This window comes from Carassius carassius, chromosome 3, assembly GCF_963082965.1.
Source record: "Carassius carassius chromosome 3, fCarCar2.1, whole genome shotgun sequence".
NCBI classification, from domain to species: domain Eukaryota; kingdom Metazoa; phylum Chordata; class Actinopteri; order Cypriniformes; family Cyprinidae; genus Carassius; species Carassius carassius.
The window spans coordinates 6,521,183-6,545,708 of record NC_081757.1 but is presented as its reverse complement, the minus strand read 5'-3'; the positions used below and the strand labels follow the sequence as shown (position 1 = coordinate 6,545,708).

At 35.6% G+C, this 24,526-nt stretch overlaps 3 protein-coding genes across 3 annotated transcripts; 2 read left to right on the top strand and 1 right to left on the bottom strand.

Annotated features, from left to right (window-relative positions):
• The first annotated feature begins 317 nt into the window (after positions 1 to 317).
• LOC132128696 (pancreas transcription factor 1 subunit alpha-like) lies at positions 318 to 7,136 on the top strand. Its single transcript, XM_059540187.1, has 2 exons — positions 318 to 1,241; positions 7,020 to 7,136. Exons 1-2 carry the CDS (start codon positions 570 to 572, stop codon positions 7,134 to 7,136), a joined length of 789 nt encoding a protein of 262 aa, XP_059396170.1. The 5' UTR covers positions 318 to 569.
• Positions 7,137 to 8,357: 1,221 nt separating this feature from the next.
• On the top strand, positions 8,358 to 9,661 carry mespaa (mesoderm posterior aa). The gene is made up of 2 exons (XM_059521862.1): positions 8,358 to 9,033; positions 9,389 to 9,661. The coding sequence occupies exons 1-2, from the start codon at positions 8,422 to 8,424 to the stop codon at positions 9,479 to 9,481; spliced, it is 705 nt and encodes a 234-aa protein (XP_059377845.1). The 5' UTR covers positions 8,358 to 8,421; the 3' UTR covers positions 9,482 to 9,661.
• Positions 9,662 to 11,039: 1,378 nt separating this feature from the next.
• anpepla (alanyl (membrane) aminopeptidase-like a) lies at positions 11,040 to 24,241 on the bottom strand. Its single transcript, XM_059526881.1, has 19 exons — positions 23,527 to 24,241; positions 19,389 to 19,531; positions 18,282 to 18,421; positions 17,989 to 18,115; positions 17,727 to 17,881; positions 17,518 to 17,631; positions 16,627 to 16,770; positions 16,477 to 16,542; positions 16,323 to 16,388; positions 16,064 to 16,239; positions 15,776 to 15,983; positions 15,291 to 15,346; positions 15,027 to 15,174; positions 14,805 to 14,896; positions 13,527 to 13,637; positions 12,649 to 12,816; positions 12,002 to 12,142; positions 11,839 to 11,920; positions 11,040 to 11,209 (listed from the first exon to the last, which is right to left on the bottom strand). Exons 1-19 carry the CDS (start codon positions 24,129 to 24,131, stop codon positions 11,057 to 11,059), a joined length of 2,895 nt encoding a protein of 964 aa, XP_059382864.1. The 5' UTR covers positions 24,132 to 24,241; the 3' UTR covers positions 11,040 to 11,056.
• Positions 24,242 to 24,526: the final 285 nt, after the last annotated feature.

The window sequence follows — 24,526 nt, the reverse complement described above, 5'->3', positions numbered from 1 at the left end:
CTTCTACTGAGAGTGGGAATCATCAAATGATTAAGCTCAACTGTTTTACCTTACTAGTTTAACCTAAATCTAAAAGATATAAAAATGCTACTGAAACAGTAAGCTGATTTGCTCAAGAGATATTTATTCTTACTATACAAGTTGAAAAAGTTGTGTTGCTTAATTTTTTTGTGGAAACCATAATGCATTTTTTTCAAGATTCTTCATTGATTAGAAAGTTCAGAACAGTCTTTGTTTTTATATCTTTTGAATTATTTAATAACTTTTTTTAAATCCTGTTTTTTTGTGAATGAGTTCCTTAGATCTATTAAAATCATTTTGATCATCGTTTGGTCAGTTGCACAAGATGAGTTTTCTGGGAGAGTAGCTGCACCAGTTTGTTGTTTAGAAGAGGAGTCAAAATTCACACCTCTGCTCCTGTGGCCTCTCCGAGTCTTTCCCAGACAGATCCAGGCCGAGTCCTGGGGTCTGCGAGACAGAGATGGCTACCCTAGGTCTGCAGAGGTGTCACCTCGCACCTCTGAGTCCAACATATAAACCTCCAGCCCGCAGTCCAGCCTTCATTCAATATGGAAAGCTTAAGCCACAGCCAGCAGAACCAGTGGAGCTGTTCAAGCTCAGAGTCCGAGTTTTACAGCATTTCCTCTCCAGACACCATCTCACCGGATCCATCCATGTACCGGGGCATCGCCCCATCCCACCGGGTGCAGCTTGCATGCTCAAAACCAGTCAAACCTGCAGGTGTCATCAAGAAGAAACGCAGATTAAGGCTGACGAACCCGAGCGAGCAAAGACAGAATGCCAGTGAGAAGGAGAAGCTGAGGATGAGGGATCTGACCAAAGCTCTCCACCATCTCAGGACCTACCTGCCTCCATCCGTGGCTCCCGTAGGCCAAACCCTGACCAAGATCGAAACGCTCCGGCTCACCATAAGCTACATCTCATTCCTGTCTTCTCAGCTGAGTCACGGTGAAGAAGAGCTGAACCACAGGAAGAACAGGAAGTCCAGCAGCTGCTCCTGTTCTCCAGAGATTGTTGGTTATTTTCAGTATATGGCTGGAGATTGGGTTGAGCAAGGACAAGGTGACAGTGACTTTGATGGACAGTATGAGGGTTGCTCTGGTCATGCAGAGCACTGTGATGAGATCAACATGGATCAGTGTGCTGGTTCCTCAAAGCAACATTCAACAGAGCAAAACTTCCAGTCACAACAGTGTGCTCAAACATCACAGACATACCAGGTATGTAAATACTGTTGGTATGTAAAAATGTTTTTTTTTTTTTTTTTTTTTTTTTTTTTTATGGATGATCAAATAATGATATATTTTAAGTATCATTTTTAAATGATTTAATTATATTGAAAAATGTATATTATATTATAATTACTATATAGATATTATAAATATATTTATTATCTAGTTATACATTTAAATATAATGTATTATATGCATGTATATATATTTGTGTGTCTGTGTGTGTGTTTGTGTGTGTGTGTGTGTGTGTGTGTGTATGAATTATAGAAATGAATATTATATAAATAGTACAGAAGCAGTAAAAAATGATATTAATATTTAGCTGAACTTGAACTAACTAGTTAAATTTAATTAATCTGAAATAAAATAAAAATAACTGGCAGATCCCTTGCAGTAACGCAGCTGATCCTCCAGGTGTCGCAAAACACCAGGTTGAAGATCATTGGCATATGTTCATATTTTTAGATATTGCAAGTGTATCTGGTCACTATTTTCAATGAATAAATACATGTTATAATAGGAAAATTAATAAAATTATTATTTGCTTGATAAGACAGCACACACACACACACACACACACACACACACACATATATATATATATATATATATTTATTATATTATATTATATATATAAATATAATATATATATATATATATATATATATATATATATATATATATATATATATATATATATATATATATATATATATATATATATATATATATATATATATATATATATATATATATATATATATATATATATATATATATATTTATCTATCAATATAGTCTAACTATCTTCATATATTTAACAAATATATTTCAAATATATTTATAGATGGCAAAATAATATCTGAATTCAGATAACACACACACACACACACACACACACATATCTGCACTTTTATGCTCTGCATTTTTATGTATATAAAACACTATTCTTGCACTTCTGGTTAGATGCTAACTGCATTTCATTAGCTCTGTACTTGTACTCTGCATAATGTCAATAAAGTTGAATCTAATCTAATCTAATATATATATATATATATATATAATATATATATATATATTGTTATGAGCACACACTAAACACAAGGCAATTTGTCTTACTTTGAAAAAATAATGCCACAAGCACGGTCATGCAATTAACTGTTGAAAATGAACAAATCAAGCACACAAATTTATTTGAAAGAACTGTACTCTAACCAATTATGTATTTAATCCTCTGTTTCAGGTTTATGACAGAAACTTTGGCTATCATCTTGTTCCTCAAGCTTACTGGAGCTGACTGCAAAAACGTCTACATCACACCCAATGCAAGACTGGTGCCTTCTACTGTAGTGTGTACAGTAAATGGATATTGCTGTTTGGCTTGTGAAAGCAATAAATGTGATTCAAAGTTAATCCTATTATTCTTATAATTTAAGATATATGTGTTATCCTTGTCCATCCTATGTAAATACAAAACTATATTTGATATGTATTTATAATAAAACATGCATTATTAAAATAAGTTTCTCTTTTCCTGTTCTTTTTCTTGTTCTCTATACACTGGTGTTTCAGTCATGTTGACTACAATGAAAAATATATAATATATTTTACAACACGTGTCCTATCAGGTAATGAAAAGTTGTCCACACACTTGTGGTCTTCATCCTCACTTGAACACTTGGGCCAAATACAGGAAATAAGTAATTTAAGTAGTCAAATGATCAAGTGCAAAGACTGCAATTGTGGGTATTTGGAATAGGCATGTGCGTGGTGTTTATCCAGTCCTTTGTGATTCATAGTAAGGAAAACGTTACGTTTTGCGCCCCTCTATTGGTCATCTGACAACATTCACTAACAGTGTTGACATACAGCTTTATCATAAATTGGCCATTGTAATTGGCACAAAATTTAATTAATATACTGGTCAGTTATATTTTTAGATGTCAATCAGGTATGCTCAGCTATAACATGACAAAATAATATTTTGTCGCTGTAAATCACTTGTGGTTTGGGTTGCTAACTTTCTACCACCTAAATGTGGGAACTACATGTCCCACCATGCACCTCAACTATTTCCGGATTCAGGATCGCGTCAGTTAAAAAGTCCAACCTGCCACCAGATGGCAGTAACGTCCGACTAAAATAACCTCTTAGCGCCTACGTACTAAGAAGTAAAAATAAACACACTTCGTTCTTATTTTATCTAAATTGACTGTTGACAACAAAAGACATGGTTTAACCTGTTAACTGTCACTCACATTTTTGAACATAGACCTGAAAGTGCATGATCCAAACCTTTATTTTTTTAATTCATGACTGAAAACATTTCGTAACATGGTTTTGATGTACCATTTTCATGGTAATGCAATGTTTGAATTTAAAATGGGGTTCAAACTCAAAGGATGAATTTTGAGGTGTTAAGTTTTCAAGTGATATATAATTTCTAATGATTTCTAAAATGTGATAGAGAAAAAGGCGACAAAGAAGATTTTTTTTAAACAAAGGTCAGAACTCCTGTTATGATGTAGGTTTTTGGGGTTCACTCTTGCCATAAATTAATCTACTTCTCCTACATAATTTTTAACAATTAAAAAAAAAAAGGTAAAATATCTATTTAGGAGTCTTAGACATTTCCAACAATATATAGTTTGTCATGATTAGATTAGGATTTAATTTTTAATATGAAGTAAACGTAGGCGTCTCACCGAGGGGCCCGGTGACAGTTAACAGGTTTGAAGTTTGTTTTACATGTAACATAGTTATAGTCACTGCCGCAGCGTAACTTTGTGACCATGTCAGTCAGTAACTGTGATGTGGCAAATGCTATCAAAAGTTTCAACATTTACAATATGAACAAATAATATCAAACACAGGCCTATTTACATGAGTGAAAGCATAGCCAAAGTTCGTTACTGATCGTCATATTAATAAACAAACGTTTTCCATCAAGTTTAGGTCTACTTGCAAGCAGACAAATGATTACCAATAACGTTAATTACAGACAAATATTATCAAAAGTATTTCTGGTAGACAGTAAATCTGACACAGTTGTTGATCTTTTTTTATATAGCTGTCGAGAAAAATGTCAGACACTGACCTCTTCATCAGCTTGAATGAGATATGTGACCCTAGAGCACAAAACCAGTCATAAGGGTCAATGTTCTGAAACTGAGATTTATAGGAATAAATAAGCTTTCCATTGATGTATGGTTTGTTAGAATCTGACAATATTTGGCCGAGATACAACTATTTGAAAATCTGGAATCTGAGGGTGCAAAACAATCTAAATACTGAGAAAATCAACTTTTAAGTGTTCCAAATGAAGTTCTTAGCAATGCATATAACTAATCAATAATTACTTTTGATATATTTACAGAAGTAAATTTACAAAATATCTTCATGGAGCATGACCTTTACTTAATATCCTAATGATTTTTGGCAAAAGAGAAAAATCGATCATTTAAACTTTTATAAAAAGCTGTTTATTCATTGTAAAGTAAGTTTCATGGATCAGACAAACAAATCTTCTGTCAGATGCAGTTGAAGATAAGTGCCTGAGAATAACGCCTTGTTGTGATTCAATATTTGCTGTCAGATTAGATTATGTTGTCAGTCTGTCAGTGTCATTATTACTTTTTATAGTACTTGAGATCGAATAAATACAGCCTGGGTGATTATTATAGATCTGCAAACAAACAATCTGGGATTTTACCAATCCCAAACGTTTGATCAATAGTGTACATTTTGTCAGGTTTCTGGGCCTATGTTCTTTCTTTCTAACCTTAGCACCATGTAAACACTATGGTAAACATTCAGTACCGTGGTATATATCCAAATATCACCACATGATTGTACTGCCAAACTATTTAATTCTCAGAAGTAATACATTTGAACTACTGTTCAGGCTTCCACAGAAAACAAAGTAAAATGTTTGGGAAAAATCGATGGAAATTTGATTTGGTTTTTTGTTCGTCTGTAGTTAAATAACTATTCCTAATGGATGTTTACCGCTTGTTGGAAGATATTTCACCCTCATTGGCTGTTTCCATGTTAGCCGGTGCACAATGTATTGCCACTAGATTGTCTGTTATTTTCTGATTATCTTGTACTGAGTGAAGCTGGCACAGAGGTGCATCTTTATAACCAAGCAAATGTGACATTTCCTGGTTGATTTGAACTAAAGCAATAACTAGAGAGGAAATTACTTTGACCTCTGATCACAGATATTGTTTATATTGTAAATTGTAGTGTATTCCATCCAAGCATGATCCTTCAGATGTGATGTGTATTCAGTCTGTGACAAGTGAAGCCTATTGCTGCTAATGAAGTTCATCTGACTGTGAAAAGCCTGTTCACGCCATAAAATCTAGCCTCAAACCTAGTTGTTGAGACCCCCCCCTCACAATACTCATGTCCTAATGTGAGCGAGTTGCATTTTAAATGCATAGAACAGTTGTATGTGAATTACAGTAAATTGTGGAATTAGCCCACAAAGTTTATTTTGCCAGCTTGTGAGGGATATTTGATGTGCAAATCCCAATGTCAAATACACACATTCAGCTCTTTCATCTTGGAAGGCAAATACACAATTAAAATGTGTGAATGTATAACAATCACGTGTTAATCGGCTCATAATCACTTGGGTGTTAAACAAAGTTGGAGGAAATCCCCCAAATTAAAGGGTTAGCTCACCTAAAGAAAATCAGATTTCCTGAAAACGAGATATTCACTGGGAAAGATTTGGAGAAATTGAACATTACATCACTTGCTCACCAGTGGATCCTCTGCAGTGAATGCCTTCAAAATGAGTCTAAGCTGATTAAATATCACATTAACTCTATAATTTAGGCATTTTAAAATGGAAACCCTTGTTTCTGACCAAAATAGTCCTCATCCATATCCATATTCATCAATAGGCCATAATCTATAATAATGCTTTGTGCAGTGAAAAAGTCCATGCCCTGTTGCCCTCTCACATCAAAGCCCACCAACATTTTTTTTACTATTTTGGACTGTTTTTGCTTGTAAACAATACTTGGTTTGTGTATATTTCTCTCCTGATTCAGATACAATTACTTTTTTCAGTGGAGAAAGCAGTATTATGGATAAAGAACTGGAAGTTAAAACATCTTTATGATGAATTTGTTTCTTACAAACTTTGTAATTTGTTTCTTTCCACTTCACAAGATGGAATGGAGTAGTAGGGATTACTTGTAAATTACTGTAATGTTTTTATCAGCTGTTTGGACTCTTATTCTGACATCACCCATTCACTGCACATGATCCATTGGTGAGCAACTGATGTAATGCTAAATTTATCCAAATCTCTTCTGATGAAGAATCAAACTTGTCTACATCTTGCATGGCCCGAGGGTGACTAAATTGTCATCAAATATTTATTCTTGGATGAAATATTCCTCAAAGTTTTGTTAGAAACCCTCTTATTCTGGTTTTCCAATCTCGTATCTGCAATCTACAGTCACATGCGAGTTCAAATAGTGCTAAAAAGCAGCATGTCTGTCAGGACTAGTGTTTTTCTGGTGAAGTCCCTGAGAACTTTCTGAACTAACACCATAAACATTTCCGAGGTGTGACCTCACACCTTTGATCAGGAAATTACACAGTCTTCTTAGTTAAAACTGACATTTAAAATGAAACTAATACATAATTTGTGATCATATTCATTTTTGCACATCGCTGAGAACTTTTGGATAACATTGCAACATATTATGTTGATATCTATGTATATGTATGTCTCTGTTGAAGCAGGAGTCAAATATGACACTTCTGTTTGTGGGAACTCCAGTCACTGATCTCATCCACCACCATCATCTGCTTCATCACTACAGGAGCCCTAAGAAGGTGTCATTTTCAGACCCGTGAGGTCAAAACTTCATGTCTAGCTATGAATGTAATCAGAATGGTGTTAATCATGGTAACCTGAAGGAGCAGGTGTGACGTGGTTGTGTTTTTCTCATGCTCCTCTCCTCACATATTTTGATGGAAGCCAGACTTACTGATGAACTAAGTCTTAACTGTTGGTAGAGCTACTGCGGTTGTTATTCCGGGAATGATTTGGATTTGTAATCTGAGATGCAATCAGCAGTAAATTAGCATTGACCTTGAAAAGCCCAGGGCCTCAGGAGTCATGAGATCATCAGGAAAATACACACAAACACAATAAAAGTTCTTCGTTATGGTTGATCAGCTTCAGACAAAGTGCAGCGCTGAAGCCAATGGTGCATGTTAACATAGCATAGCATTTCAACACTAGCTTTGTTCTGAGTAGATGACAAAAAACATGGGCATCAAGATTTATGTAAAAATGTATTAATGGAAAGTGATGTAACTGGTCATTAAATGTTTTTCAGTATTTTTATCATATTTTAGCTTTATTTCAGTTCACTTAAATAGTATTTTGTTGTGAAAAATAAAAAAATAAATGTTATTTTAATCATTTTAAAAATACAATTTTCAAGTTTAGTGTGTGAAATTGCAAGATGTATAGTCTATAGCATGTGTATCGAGTTAGTTACATCTTTTTTTAAATTTCGGGTTCAGTAATATATATATATATATATTTATAATTTTTTTTTTTTTTTTTTTTTAAGAAGTCTCTCATGTTCTACAAGGCAGCATTTATTTGATCTAGAAGTCAAAAATATTATTACAAATATTATTAAAGTGTTAGAATTTAAAATAACTTTTATATTTGAAAATATTGTAAACTGGTAGTGTATATATAGGCATTAAGATTTATGTAAAAAAAAAAAAAAAAAAAAAAAAAAAAGGATCCTATAGTTAGTATGTAACTAGTATAATTACTATAAATGTGAACCTGGAGCATAAAGCCAGTCTTAAGTTGCTGGGGTATATTCTTAGCAATAGCCAAAAATACATTATATGGGACAAAATTATTGATTTCTCTTATTTAAACGTGCAAGGGTTGTGTGCTCAGGATGTTTCTGGTCCTCACACCTCACATCTGAGGCAGGAGAAGCTGCTCTTTCCCACAGACCCCCTACTTCTGGTGTCACTTCTCCTCTCAAGTACTGACTGGGATCCTCTGAGGTGCCAAATCGCACCTCACGGAGGATATATACAGGAAGAACACGGTCCACCAGCAACCACAACCTCATTCAGCAGAGACCTTCTTAACACTATAGCCATGGATACCTCCAGCTCTTCTCTTCAGGTCCAAGACAGCGGCGTTTTCCTGTTTGACTGTGAGAACCTTCTGGATCAGAGCTACACCGTATCAGATGTGGGCTACTACAGCGCCTGCAGCAGCCTTTCTCCAGCCTCTTCCACAGATTCCTGTGGCTTCTCCCCTCCGGCTTACCCTTGTGGAGTGGGACAGGACATAGCCCAGATCATCCCACACCACAGCATCACCAGCCAGGAGAAGAGCAAGGTCCAGACACCCAAGAGAACCGGGCGGCCAAGGTCAAAATTCCCTGGAGTGAAGCGGCAGACCGCAAGTGAGCGGGAGAAGCTGAGGATGAGGGATCTGACCAAAGCTCTTCATCACCTCAGGTCATACCTGCCTCCATCAGTGGCTCCTGTTGGAAAAACCTTAACTAAGATCGAGACACTGCGACTTACTATCCAGTACATCTCCTGCCTTTCTGCTCAGCTCGAACTCAGTGAAGACGAGGTTAATCATGGAGCTAAGGCCGAGGTCAATGCTGCATCAACCAACTTTGACAGCTTCACCGTGACCCCTTCAGTTCCTCAAAGTTTACCAGCTCAGCAGTTCCCATCTATGACCTGTTATCAGGTATGTACATTGTACTTCAACATGGTTTAGATACTATTTTAAATAATATTACTAAATATTTTGTAAATTTGTCGTAAATGTAGACTCATATAGGCAATATTGTAATTTAAGTGTTTTTAAATATAACTTAGTTTCTATTTTTATATTTTCCATTTTTATTAGCATTTTTATTAGCAATTATTTTTTGTTTTAAAGTTACTTAACTATAATAAACCTGGTTGTTATGCTGTTATATTTCTAAATTAACTTTTAATAATAATAATTATTAAATTCTTTGTATTTAAAAAATTGAATCAAATAATAATAATAATAAAAATGTCATTATAATAATTTGATCTATATTTTATTTTTCCAGACTCAGAATCCAATCGAAGGCGAACTCCTGTCCTTCCCAGCTCAGGATTGTTGGTTTCTCGAGCAACACAATTTCTTCCAGGGACAGCGCTGATCAAAGCAGACTGAAACGCACAATCTGAATACAAATATTAATGTGTGTAAGATAATGAAAAGGAAATACTTTATATTTGTATATATGTTTGTACAGCTATTTATATTTTTCTATGTTTAAAAATATATTAATATTTATGAATTGTAGGTTTTCTGGCAAATAAAGACTTGAAAAATCTTACATCAGTTTTGTGTTTTAAACATTACATACAAATTATTTCAATATTATTAAACAATGTACACCATAAAACAGTTCATTAAGCAGCATCCTAATGAGGGACAGCTGTGATGGTCATTCCACGTTGTAATTCACACATTTAAGGAAACACCCCTGTAGAGCAAGCATTAAAGTGGACAGGAGAGTAAACTAACTCTCACAGGTGAGATCCTTTAATACCCCTCAGACTGTAAACAAAGCTCTGCGGGGCTCTTCTTCTGAAATGCAAGGTCTGATGCCTCTTTCAAGCTAAAATGATAAACTGACGTGATTTTTCCTAATATCTTAAAGGGTTATAGGATGCCTTGAGAGTGAAACATTGGCTAATTATCATTTTTGGCTGATTTAACCCTTTAAATTGTCTTTCATCTGGTCTAGAGGAATTAGGAAAAGTTCACCCAAAAACAAAAAATTGTGTGTTTGTTAGAAACGAAAAAAATCATTATGTCATTTGAAACCATCACTTCTGACCAAAACATGAGTCCATAATCCATAATAATGCGTCTTCCATTCTGATGGCACCCATTCACTGCACAGGATCCATTGTTAAGCAAGTGATGTAATGCTAAATTTCTTTAAGTCTATTCCAAAATCATCTACATCTTTGATGGCCTGAAGATGAGTACATTTTCAGCAAATTTGACATTTTGGGTAAACTATTCCTTTAAGTACACATAGTGCCAACAACAAGGCAACGTGAATGAGAATCTCATGGTCCCACGTCAGATTGCACAACAACACAAAAACCTTTTTGTGTCAGTTTATTAAAGACATTAATTGCACCATTAGTGACGTGAGTGACAGCTGTTCTACAGTGTGCATTTATAGTATGCAGTAAAAGTTGTAAGAGTCTTAAAGGTGACAAGTCTACAGCTGCTTTCAGACATCATAATAATGAAATCACTTCCTCACACTCTCTTCCTCCCATTTGTGCAGTCTTGTCTACTTCCTCTGTTGGGCCCCTAATGACACAGAAGAATTAACCACGTTCACAATCAAACAAACGTTTTGATTTGAGGCCGACTTTCCTAAAAAGAAAATGTACATTCTAAAGGCAATTAAGAAATGTTGAATCTTGAATGACAGAACAATATGACTGGTGATTATAAACAAAATATTTTTGATGTTTATTTGCAAAATATTTAAATGCATACAAATATATATTTGTTTTCTTAGCAAAAGAAGAACAGCGTAATAAAATACTGCAAAATATTTTGTGATCTAATTTAATAATCAGAGGCACAGAACAGCTAATTATCAAACTTGATTATAAAATGCCTGTATTTTCAAAATATAAATATATGTAATACTTAGCAAGTATTAAAATATTATACACAAATGGTCATAATGAGAGTGTGTTTAGTCTGACTGTTCAATCAGCCAGTTCATCACTTGCTCTTTGTTTTCAGATATCCATTTAATGTTGGCTCTTGTTTGTTCAATGGCCTGCTCTATTGCCTTCACACCAAAACTAAAATTACTTGCTGCAATGTCCTCTTTAAATCGCTGCAACTGTGAGAAAGAAATGGACAAGTACACACATTTACATATTTTCTATATGTCATGTCTACCACACATCTCAAGAAAAGAAAGGAAAATAGAATAAAGGATCACAACAATATTAGCTAATCTTAAGTTTAAATTTAAGATAAAAATATGACATATTTGCTACTGTTTAAAAGTCTGAGGTCACTACGATTTTTGAAATATGAATAATTAGGAATAATTTTTATTCAGCAAAGATTAATTAAATTGCGCAAAAGTTACAGTAAAGACATTTATATGTTGCAAAATATTTCTATTTTGAATGAACTTTCTATTCATCAAAGAATCCTAAAAAAATATTAAAATAGCTTTACCATCATAGGAATAAGGGACATTTTAAAATATATTACAGATATATTACAGTAGAAAATCATTTTTTTTAAATGCAGTAGTATTACACAATATTACGTTGTTTTTCTTTTTGTTTTTTTTTTAAATAAAATAAACAGTGTGTAGCCTTGGTGAATAATATAAGAGACTTTCAAAAAAAAAGGAAAAGAAAAGATTAATCGTACAGACCCTAAACATTTAAACAGCAGTGTAATAATATTTCTTTTGCATTTGCAAATACAAGCTCTTCTTCAAATAGCACGAACCTGTTGCAGTTCAAATTCTGTGGAAAACTTTTCTGTGATGCATTTAATCAGTTTTCCAATAAAGAAGGATCCTTCATCAAAACTATGGAGATCACATGATAGAAAATGTTAGTAGAGACTATAAATATACATTTAGAAAGAAAGAAGGAAATACAGTACTTACTCCTTAGTTATATGCTCCCAGTTTGCTCTCACATAGTCCCAAACCAACGGCTGTCCTATTCCATTACCTGCGATATACACAATGGCGTAGGTAATGTCCTGCTTCCTGATCAGGTTTGGATCTATTGAGTATTTCAGGTACCTTTAGAAAACCGGAGACAATTAAATGAGACTTAGTTAAACAAATAAAATAAATTCATTCAAATAAACTTGCATCATGTAAAATATAAGCTATGTACTGTACTTCCATTCAAAAATTTGGGTCAGTAAGATTTATTATTTTTGAAAGAAGCTTATGCTCATCAAAGCTGCATTTATTTATTCATAAAATTTTTAAAATTCAAAATAACTGTTTTCTATTTGAATACATTTTAAAATGTAATTTTTCCTGCAAAGCAAAGCTGAATTTTCAGCATCATTACTCCAGGCTTCAGAAATTCTAATAAGCGGCTATACTGCTTAATACCTTTTGGACACATGTTTGTTTCTTTGATTTAATAGAAAAGTAAAAAAAAAAAAAACACAACAGCATTTAGTTGAAAAAAAAATGTATTTACTGTCACTTTTGTTAAATTTAATGCATCTTTACTGAATAAAAGTATGAATTTTAGGTAGGTAATGATTTAAGATGTAGTATACATGACTCACCTGTTTAACAGCCAGGGCTCTTTAGTGCATGAGAGACCATATAACAGTTTCTCTGCCTCTGCAGCAATGGTACTGTTCTTGAACATCTGCCATCCGAAATCCCACTCCTCAACACCTCCAGCGGCGATGGCATTACAGTACACAGCCACCTTCAGATTTGAGGGAATTCTTGAGTGGGGGAAAAGAAATCAAACCGAAATAAACACAACTGAACTGAACCAAACCAGAAAGATCTGAAGTGAGCTGGCTTAAATTAAACTGAGCATTATCTGAATGAGCATTGCTAGAAAGATCCTAAATATTTGTATTTATATTTATATTTTAATTCTGAACTAAACTAAAATCAATGGACATAAAAAGAGCTTAACTGGCACTCAATTGAATTGAACTCCCAATAAAATGATTTAAAAATAACTAGTAATAAATGAACTAGCTTGAACTTAAATCTGACTCGAATCTAATAATATGTATTAACTGTACTAAACTAAAATCAATGGTATGGACAGACCTAGAAAAAGCTGAACTGGCTTGAACTGAATTAGGAGTGGAACTGAACTGAACTCCCATAAACATTAAAAAGAACTAGAAAGAAGCTAACTGAAATAGCTTGAAATGAATTCTAACTTGAATTAAACTAAAATCAAGAGCTAAACTGACTTGAACTGCACTGAATAGAAAACCGATTAGCTGAACTAAACTAAAAATCAATGGTACAAAAAGACCTTGAAAGAGATGAACTGGCTTGAACTGAATTGAGAGTAGAACTGAATCACTGAACTGAGCTGAATTTGCCGAATAAGAATTAATAAATATGAATAAATGAGAAAGCTGATTGGAACTGAATTCAGAGTTCAGGCTTAGAGAAGCATTTTCCATACGGGCTCGTGTCAGGGTTCTTCATCCACTGTCTGTACCACATTCTAGTGAGCTCTGAACATCCCTTCACTCCGGTTTTGCAGGCCAATGAGATTGCATTAATTTGGTTGTATCTATAAACAGAAGTCACACAAACCATACAATATTTCAGTTTCCCTTTCCCGCATATTCCCTTTTATCACAGTGAACATCGCTTGTATTGCTAATTCTTATGCAAAAACTGAAATGAATTAAACTCTCATAAGTGACCCTGGACTACAAAACCAGTCATAAGGGTCAATTCTCAAAATGTATACATCAACTGAAAATAAAGAAGCTTTCCACTGATGTATGGTTTGTTATGATAAACCATATACAATATTTGGCCGAGATACAACTATTTGAAAATCTGGAATCTGAGGGTGTAAAAAAATCAATATACTGAGAAAATCGCCTTTAAAGCTGTTCAAATGAAGTTCTTAGCAATACATTTTACTAATGAAAAATTAAGTTTTGATATATTTACAGTAGGAAATTTACAAAATGTGTTCATGGAAAATTTTATGCTTTTTGGCATAAAAGAGAAATCGATAATTTTGACCTATACAATGTTTTTTATTTTTGCCTATTTCTAAAAATATACCCCGTGCTCCAGGTTCACATATGTTATGCAACCTCTCAGTTATAAGGAGAGTTTAAAGGGGTCATATATTACTTATTATTTATTTTTTTCTTTCCACTGAAGTCCACTTCATTTTTTAACCCGTAATAAACTCTTTTGTTTTTTATAATGATATTCCACCCCAGACTCTGAACCTTACAATTAAACGAGTTGTTTTTGCGGTTGTGCCTATATGACATTTATGTAAACATCGTCTTTGCATATAAAATTACTTATGGGTTTACACAAGCTCTGACAGACTTTCCCTCACTTTATTCATATTTACCACATTTGTCTTGTGTTTATGAATAGTGTTTCCTCATTACCTCAGTGTGGTAAAGTTGATGTGTATTTGAAGGTGGTCATTTCTTCTTGTGGTCTGTCTGACGTAAGTACAGAACAAGCTGCTTAGTTTCAATAAACTGTTCTTTTTTACTGAGGAGAACGTTTTATAGTACTCTTTAATATCCAAAAATCAATAACTATTTGATTTATCATGATGTGACCCCTTTAAAACTCTTCACAACAGCTTTAAGTTTGTGCTTATAGAAGTAAAGCGTATAACTGGCTGTGGTAACACATTGTGGTGGTACTAAAGTCATATTTAGAATAAACTGTAAAAAAGTGATCATGTATTTACTGGTCCATGTATCTTGGGGGTTTCTGAGTCCAGTTTGATGTGATAACTTTGAAGTGGTCAAAAAGAGGTTGCGCCTTTCTCCGCAGGTAAGTCTGGAGTGGTTTAAAGAAATGCATAAATGATAAAATAAGTTATAAAATGAGCATTCTCTGTGTACTGAATTTTTTATTGTGTAATCTGCATGTAATATCAATATTTTTTGTAATACATAAACGAACATACCTGCAAAGGTCCATAGACTTCTGTTCGGTCAAACATAAGGAAAAAGTACTGTAAATTTCTTATGGCAGATTCCCACGGTATGTACTCCTTCTCCTCGTAGAGATACTTGGTTGTTCTCAGAGCCAAGGTTATGTTGATTATCTCTGCCCTATGAATAATCAGATTTCCAATTATTTTATTATTTACAGCAAGATAATTTTTTGATGAAATGGATGCCCTGAGAAATTGTCCATTGATGAAATATCTTTGCAGCGAAGAGCTTACCTCGCTAAATTAAATGCATCATCGATTATCTGGCCCCTATTAAGAACTGGAATAACCTATGTGAAAAGAAGGCAAAATCAAATGTTATATTATGTTATTATTTATTATATGTATATTATATCAAGTTACTAGTAAATATCATTTATAATTATACATTAGAACAATTCAGAACTTCAAAATGATAAAGTAGAACAATAGATGTTATAAAGATTGTAATACACTAGTCAACATTTGAAGTTGATCAAAGTTGTCCTAAAAAACCAAACTGTGTTTTTGTCTTAAGACAACTTTGATGAACTTTTTTGATCCACTTCAAATGTTCACTACTATATTTGATATTACATAACCATATACTTTTGTTAAAGTTTTGCTAAATTAATCATTTTTCATGATCACTTTAAACTGATTATTCTCTGGATTTTATTCAGGTATGCTACTTTGGAGCTTAATGTTTTTAATTACTTTAAAGATAATGAGACACCTACTTCATGATCTGAATTCAGTTGTGTGAGGAGACGTTCCCAGTTCTGGGGATCATAATTAACCCTGTAGTATCCCGTGACATTCAGGTTGGCCAATAACCAGTCAGTTTCAGTCTTCATGGGCTCATATGAAGCTGTTTTATTAAGCAGCCAGTGCTGGCCCATGTTAATGCCACTCTTCATCCATGTGATTGGCACAAACCATTCATAACTGCAATCAGTTTTGAACATACACACCGTATACTTTAAAAGGACAGTACTGTGTTGGCACATTTGTCAGTTTAAACATACTTGTAGTCAGACGGCTTGTCCACTACTGCCTCTGCGTGTATCAGGAAGTGCTGCTGAGTGATACTTCCTGTTCGAGTGTCAATAGTTACTACAGGAAAACCCATCTGAAGAATCCAGCGATTCATAATTTCATTTATTGAGGCTGGGAGCTGGATGCTTGAATCTGCATCTACAATCTGAAAAAGATGTATAATGAAATATAATGAAAATTACACTAAGATTTATTTAGGGATTCCATTGCATCAATTGTGTAACTTACTTCCTGCAGTTTTCCCCAAAGATCTGTGTAAACAGTGTTGCTGTATGCATACTCATGCAAATAGTTCTGTGGAATTAATGCATGGGCTTTAGTCTGAGAATAAGTCACTCAAAAAGTCACATTAATGCATCATAAAATAACTCTTCAGACATACATGAAGTCCATTAGCAAAGATAGACTCTGTCAGAAACTCAGACAGCATTCTCAGTATTGCAGCCCCCTGAAATGACAACAATTTAGCATGAACTAAAACACTGCAATACGACACTGCTTAACAGTGTTGTTTCTGGCACATGATGAAAACCTTGCTATATGTGATGGTATCAAATAACTGATCGATTTGCTCCGGTGTGATGACTTCATCCTCTCGTGAAGAAAGCGGGTGGGAGGAAACAAGAGCGTCAACGCCAAACGCGCTCTGAACCTGTTGCTGCACCATCAGATCTTTCTTCAGGAGAGAGAAGAGAAAAGACAACACCTCACTTTAATATATTCATAATAATTGAAAAAATGATATGTTATCAATCTACTTGATATAGATTACTTTTTTGTACTCTGTATCAGGATCAACTAACGGCTTCACTTTGCTCATGAATATTAATTAAGTTACGTTACGTTACGTTCGCGTAGAAGCAGCAGGTCTGGCGTTAAAAAAAGATGTTGATAATTAGTTAGCAAATGAAGAAATCTTACTATTTTGAGTGTACGGTTCACGAATGAACTTCACAGAACTTTACTAAGCTTTGTCTGTATTTATTGGGGCGCTAGTAGAGGACGTTTTTCGTTGGAAATCAAGCAGGCATAGAATAAAAATGTGACGTAACTATTTTTAACGTGATACTAAATCGGTTCAGGACGAAAGACGCTAAACAGAACTAAAAATCCAATTAAACACAATTGAAATGTAGGTTAAAACCATAAAGTGTCTAAAAATGCCCCATAGCTGTTATAAATCAATAAAAAAAAAGCATCGGCGTTCACTGGTCATGGAAAAAAACGACCAATCGCAGTGTGACTCCATCTGCATACGTTAAGATCAAAGACTTTAGAATACCTTGAAGAGACTTTGGTAAGATGCATTACAGACTTAAAATCTAAATAGAGCCTTCTGATTTCTAGTGTAATGTTATTGTTAGCTATATTTTGTGAACATAGACATGATTTCCAAATGTGAATAGAGTGAATAAAAACTTACAATATTCCAGGTGGGCTCAGCATAATCTGCTCCAAGATATGAAACATAATTTGCAAAACCTTCATTGAGCCACAGGTCGTTCCACCATCTCATGGTCACAAGGTTCCCAAACCACTAGACAATAATTTGTCTCACATAAATGAGTTACATAATTTAGATGTAGTTAAATAACACAAGTTTTTAGAGAGAGAGAGAGGTTCTCCATATACCATGTGTGCTAATTCATGTGTAATTACAGTGACCACCCATTCTTTATCTTCATTAGAGGACACTTTAGGATCGTAGAAAAGCGATAGCTCTCTGTAAGTGACCAGACCCCAGTTTTCCATGGCTCCAGCAGCGAAATCAGGCAGTGCGATTTGGTCTAGGGAATGGAAAGTATGAGTCTGACCGCTTTTTTTCCCCCAATGGTCCAGTATTAATGGATTGAGACACAAAGATTGGAATGAGCTTGCATGTTTAAACTCTCACCTGATTTGGATAGGGGGTATGTGGTGTTGTAATAGTTTTCGAAATACTTCAAAATAGGCAATGTCACTTTAAGGGCATAATCTCCCTGACCACTTTCAATGGCTTCTCTACGTCCCCATATTCTGATCTAAAAAAGAAATAAATAAAGTTACACATTTGGTGGAAATCACTAATTGATTATGTAATAAAAATCAATACATTTAATATACGTTTTTAACTTGTTATCCACATTAACAATACATCTGTTAGAGGAAAAAAGGGTGTAAAGAGAGTGAATATATCTTGATTTCTACCAAAATATTGGCCTCCGGGGGGGAGCGTATGCTGGTAAATTCACTGACAACAAAGGCCAGCAGATATGTCGACATTTTTTCAGTTGGCTCAAATCTGGTCTGTAAAACCTCTTGATTATCTATGGTGATGCTTTCAGTGCCTAAAGGGAAGATCAGAACATGAGTGAAGATGTAAAACATGTCCACAGATAAATCCATTCAATATACTCTTGTGTACAGTTGGGGTCTTAATGATTTTGTGTTTTTGAAAGAAGTCTGTGATTTATGCAGTTTTAGTTGATTAAAAATACAGCAAAAACACTAATATTGGGAAATTATAATGTAATTTAAAATTGCTATTTACAGTTTAAATCTATTTTAAAAATTAATTTATTCCTGTGAAGCAAAGCTGAATTTTCAGCATCATTACTCCAGTCTTCAGTGTCACCTGATCCTTCAGAAATCATTCTAATATGATGATTTCCTGCTCAATAACTATTTCTTACTATTATTAAAGTTGAACATAGTTGTATTACAAAATATTTTTGTGGAAACTACAATGCATGTTTTTTCTTTGATAAATAGAAAGTTCAAAAGAACAACATTTATTTGATTTTTTTTTCAGTATAATAAATGACTTTAATGTCACTTTTGCTTGATTTGATCATGTATCCTTGACTAAAACTGAACAGCTGAATAATAATTTCTTAAAAAACTTTTGAACAGTATATAGAAATAATAAACATATTAAAAATAATTGTTTAGGATTTTAAAATGTACATTTTGTCTGTGATTATATAACATGCACGGAAAAATATATGGCCTCAATAAGTGATTAAAGAGCAGGTTATAAACTACCAAACAATCAAAGCTACCGTTTTATAACTTTGGAAAAACTTTAATGAAGCTAAAATAATTGGTAAGGTCTTTCAAAAGATTTGTGAGCTCAGAAACTCAGATTGTTATGTCTCTTTTATTGTTAAGACTGTGATGTGGTTTATTATTATTTAAAAAAAAATACTAAAAGTCATGTCTTAAGATATAGTATGCACCCCATTGAATTTAGAAGCATATTATCATGCCTTCAACAGAATATCTATTACACTTGTTATTGATGTGATCACTAACCCAGCTCCATGCCGTTAGAAAGGGCCACAGTTCCAGGAGGGTGGAGGAGAGTCAGATGGAAGACAGCCTTCATTGACGGCTCATCAAAGCAGGGGAAAGCGTTCCGGGCGGCAGTGGGCTGCATTTGTGTTGCGGCGACAACTCTGCCAAAATGAAGTTAAGTGTGTAGGAAGTAGTAGAACAGCTTGCAAAAGTCTTCATAAATGTTTTGTTCAAAATTCAGTGTGCAATTCAATGGAAACATTAATTACACCTAGTAATGAATTTACATTTTACATGTACATTTATGCATTTAGCAGACACTTTTATCCAATATTCAGTAATAATAATAATAATAACAATTCAATAATTACAAAAAATATAAAGCAGTAGCTTGTGGTGTAATAAAATCACAATTTTAATTTTGCTTTTAAATTAAACATTAGTTTACTTGCATTGTTGCTGCTGCAGTTTATGTACCTCCGGACGCTAATGCTAACGTGGCTATGAAAGAACTTTGTGCTGCTCAGGCCACCACAAACTCTCAGATCAACATTGACAATTACACCAACTCTGTCCTGGAGCACATCAACAGATGTGTGAGCAGAGTGACCACACACAAAAAATAAAACATTTTCCCAATCAGAAGCCCTGGATGAACAGAGAGGCAGACACACTCTTGCAGTTTAAATCTAGATTAAAGACCCATCTCTTTAACCTGGCATACACATAACATACTAATATGCTTTTATTATCCAAATCCGTTAAAGGATTTTTAGGCTGCATTAATTAGGTAAACCGGAACCGGAAACACTTCCCATAACAACCTATGTACTTGCTTCATCATTAGAAGAATGGCATCTATGCTAATATTTGTCTGTTTCTCTCTTGTTCCGAGGTCACCGTGGCCACCAGATCCAGTCTGTGTCCAGATCAGAGGGTCACTGCAGTCACCCGGATCCAGTACGTACCCAGACCAGATGCTGGATCAGCACCTAGAAAGGACCTCTACATCCCTGAAAGACAGCGGAGACCAGGACAACTAGAGCCCCAGATACAGATCCCCTGTAAAGACCTTGTCTCAGAGGAGCACCAGGACAAGACCACAGGAAACAGATGATTCTTCTGCACAATCTGACTTTGCTGCAGCCTGGAATTGAACTACTGGTTTCGTCTGGTCAGAGGAGAACTGGCCCCCCAACTGAGCCTGGTTTCTCCCAAGTTTTTTTCTCCATTCTGTCACCGATGGAGTTTCGGTTCCTTGCCGCTGTCGCCTCTGGCTTGCTTAGTTGGGGACACTTCATCTACAGCGATATCGTTGACTTGATTGCAAATAAATGCACAGACACTATTTAACTGAACAGAGATGACATAACTGAATCCAATGATGAACTGCCTTTAACTATCATTTTTGCATTATTGACACTGTTTTCCTAATGAATGTTGTTCAGTTGCTTTGACGCAATGTATTTTGTTTAAAGCGCTATATAAATAAAGGTGACATTGACATTGACATTGCTATTAGCAAATTACAAACCCTGCACCCGGATGGAGCCTTTATTGTTGCTGGGGACTTCAATCACTGCACTTTAAGATCTGTTCTCCCTAAATTTCATCAAAATGTCTCCTGCACTACAAGGGTACATAAAACACTGGACCACATTTATACTAATGTGACTGATGCCTACAAAGTCACACCCCTCCCCCATCTGGGTCAGTCTGACCACCTCTCTTTGTTCCTGCTCCCCAAGTATACCCCGGTTATCAAATGTGTGAAACCTACAACAAGGACTGTTTAAATCTGGCTGGAAGGTGCTGACTCCACTCTTCAACATCAATTCCAGCACACAGACTGGAGTGAGTTTGCTGCCCAGGCCACCACAAACTCTCAGATCAACATTGACAATTACACCAACTCTGTCCTGGAGCACATCAACAGATGTGTGAGCAGAGTGACCACACACAAAAAATAAAACATTTTCCCAATCAGAAGCCCTGGATGAACAGAGAGGTTCGCCTCCTGCTCAAAGCAAGAGATGCAGCCTTCAGGTCTGGAGACCGGGAGGCTTACAGCTCAGCCAGAGCCAACCTGATGAAGGGTATCTGCCAGGCTAAACTCAAACATAAACAGAGGATTGAAGAACACTTCAATTCTTCAGACCCCCGGCTAATGTGGCAAGGCATACAATCTATCACAGATTACAAACCACCTAACTCTGTGCCCCCCTCCAGCTCTGCCTCCCTCCCAGACGAGCTCAATCACTTTTATGCTCGTTTTGATCAAAATAATAAGGAGATCTCACTCAAAGCTGAGCATCATCCCAGTGAACTGCCTCTCACACTCTCCACATCAGATGTTTACTCCACTCTGCGTAAAGTAAATGGACGGAAAGCAGCTGGCCCTGACGGAATACCTGGTCGTGTGCTTAAAGCCTGTGCGGAGCAGCTGGCTGAGGTCTTCACGGACATTTTCAATCTGTCCCTGGCCCAAACAACGGTCCCCACTTGCTTCAAAACCTCCACCATCGTGCCTGTACCGAAGCACTCCACTGCCTCGGTCCCTAATGACTTCCGTCCTGTTGCACTCACCCCCATCATTGCCAAGTGCTTTGAGAAACTGGTTGCATCCCACTTAAAATCCTGTCTCCCTGCTACATTAGACCCATTCCAATTTGCCTATCGCAACAATAGGTCAACAGAGGACGCCATCTCAACAGCACTTCACTCTGCCCTCACCCACCTGGACAGTCAGAACACACATGTGAGATTGCTGTTCATAGATTTCAGTTCTGCATTTAATACGGTAATCCCCTCCAAGCTGATCTCCAAGCTCAGCCATCTTGGAATCAGCACACCCATCTGCAACTGGATTCTAGATTTTCTGACTAACAGACCTCAGTCAGGATCCTTGCTGAATTCTACCGCTATACCATTGAGAGCATACTCACAGACTGCATCTCAGTATGGTACAGCAATTGCTCTGCATCTGACCGCAAAGCACTCCAGCGGGTGTGGTGAAAACTGCTCAATGGATCACCGGCACCCAGTTAACTTCCATCGAGAACATTTATCAGAAGCTTTGTCTGGGCAGGGCAAGAAACATCATCAAGGATGCCTCTCATCCTAACCATGGACTTTTCACCCTCCTTCCATCTGGCAGGCGTTACAGGAGTCTACTCTCTCGAACTAGTAGGCTCAGGAAGAGCTTCTTCCCCGAGGCTGTGACACTTCTGAACTCCACACCACCAATCAAACCTGCACCTGCTCTTTTACTGCACTGGTCACAGTACTTTACATACATTATTTGCACTATTCATATTTTGCACAGACTGCACATGGTTAAAGCTATTACACTATAAACTGTCTAAAGTTGTTACTGTACAAGCACAGTAAACGATTTCTACAAAAAATATCATTGCACTACTGTTTTTTTGCATATAATACATTGTTCAACAATACTTTTGCACACTCATCCAACTGTATTTATTACCACTGTTCTCACGTTCCTGCTATTCATAATGTATATATAATCCTTCATTGCTCTGTTCATAATGTACATGCAATCCCTACATTGCATTCATATTTATATTCTGTATATACTCTGATCAATATTGTATATAGCAACTCCACTGTACATTCTGTATATCATAGCCTTACTTACTCTGCACTTTTATGAATATAAAACACTATATTCTTGCACTTCTTGTTAGATGCTAACTGCATTTTATTAGCTCTGTACTTGTACTCTGCATAATGACAATAAAGTTGAATCTAATCTAATCTAAATTAAATAATTATTTCCTAATTTTTTGGAATTCTCTAATTCATGTATTGCCCTGATATTGAGATACAAAAAATATTTGTACATTTTAAAATTTCTTATACCACAGTACAAATTAATAATTGAACTTATAAAAATCTAAAAGATTATTAAACATTTTTGGAAAAAAAGCAGTGTGTGTTACAGGACCTAATATACTATTCCTTTATACATAAGTATGCTCTAAACAGTTTTATAGTTATTTTTATATTTATACAATTATTACTATAGATTAATTGATTAGTATTATAAGTTTTTACTTTGATGTTGACTACAAAAGCTGTAAAATGCAAACATTTCAACCCTTTCTTAGCAAAGTAATGCCAGTAGTCATCTTACTTTTTTACACCATTTTCTGTGTATTGGCTTCTGTAAAATCCTCCTAGATCATCTGACAGCTCTCCACGGAATTCTGTGTAGAGCCAGTAGGATTTTCCAACTTGTAGTTTTCCTTTCAGCTGAATCACCATGAACTGTGTTTGTGTTTGAAACCAGGTCTTTAGTATGGCTGGAGCGCTTGTCCCTCCCAAACCCGTCAGCTTGGCATGGTGCCTCTCCGAGGTCAAGGTGAAGTTCAGCTCATTGGAATGAATAAGGATCAGGTTGGTCTCCTTCACACATGTGAACGCAACTCCAGATGTCCCATAGAAAATGTACATGCCCTGCTCGTCCGGCACCAACCGAGGCCAAAGCGTCAAATTGTAGTACTCCGGAAAAAGGGCGTCAGGCAGTCTGTACTGGTCCCAGGACTCGTTCGACGGGGCTGAGGTTCTCTGGGGTGCTGCAGTCGTCACCATGCGGGTCCCGTCTATGGCATTTACCTTGTTTTTCCATTTCTCTTGAGCATAAACAACTGACAATGCAAAAATGGTGAGGACGGCCCCAGCGCCCAACCCAAATAGCACAAACCCTTGAGGCTTACTAATGTAAAAGCCTTTCCCCATGGCCGCAGAGTTAAAATGAAGTATCAGGAGATGTTGTCAGGAGTTAATGATGGGGCCGGAACAGGATCAAGTCTATGCAGACAGTCATGAAGCGTGTGTGATTAAATGGTGTTGACTGCGATGAATCATGCTGTGGTCGTATCCATGCCACTTCTGAGAAAAACAGTTACTAATGCTCTACATGTTTGCATAGTTCTCATTTTTAAATCAAGAAAACAATGGCAAATATGTCTTTATACTTCACATTTGACTTGACTTTGCATATGACTTTTGTTTGCCAAGTTAAACTGGGACACAGGGCTTATTAGCGATCGCTTTAGGGTAATTACATTTCTCTTGAGTCTTCCAAGTGCTTTATACCCATTCCAAGTTAATATTTCAAATGTTATGAAACG

Bases quoted from the DNA above. Each gene is read 5' to 3' on its own strand.
- LOC132128696 (XM_059540187.1), top strand. From the start codon at position 570: ATGGAAAGCTTAAGCCACAGCCAGCAGAACCAGTGGAGCTGTTCAAGC. The intron at 1,242-7,019 runs GTATGTAAATAC...TCTCTGTTGAAG, and splicing joins AAACATCACAGACATACCAG to CAGGAGTCAAATATGACACT.
- mespaa (XM_059521862.1), top strand. From the start codon at position 8,422: ATGGATACCTCCAGCTCTTCTCTTCAGGTCCAAGACAGCGGCGTTTTC. The intron at 9,034-9,388 runs GTATGTACATTG...TTATTTTTCCAG, and splicing joins CATCTATGACCTGTTATCAG to ACTCAGAATCCAATCGAAGG.
- anpepla (XM_059526881.1), bottom strand. From the start codon at position 24,131: ATGGGGAAAGGCTTTTACATTAGTAAGCCTCAAGGGTTTGTGCTATTT. The intron at 18,422-19,388 runs GTTAGTGATCAC...TCTTCCCTTTAG, and splicing joins TTCTAACGGCATGGAGCTGG to GCACTGAAAGCATCACCATA. The intron at 13,638-14,804 runs GTAAATACATGA...TTCTGTTTATAG, and splicing joins CCCCCAAGATACATGGACCA to ATACAACCAAATTAATGCAA.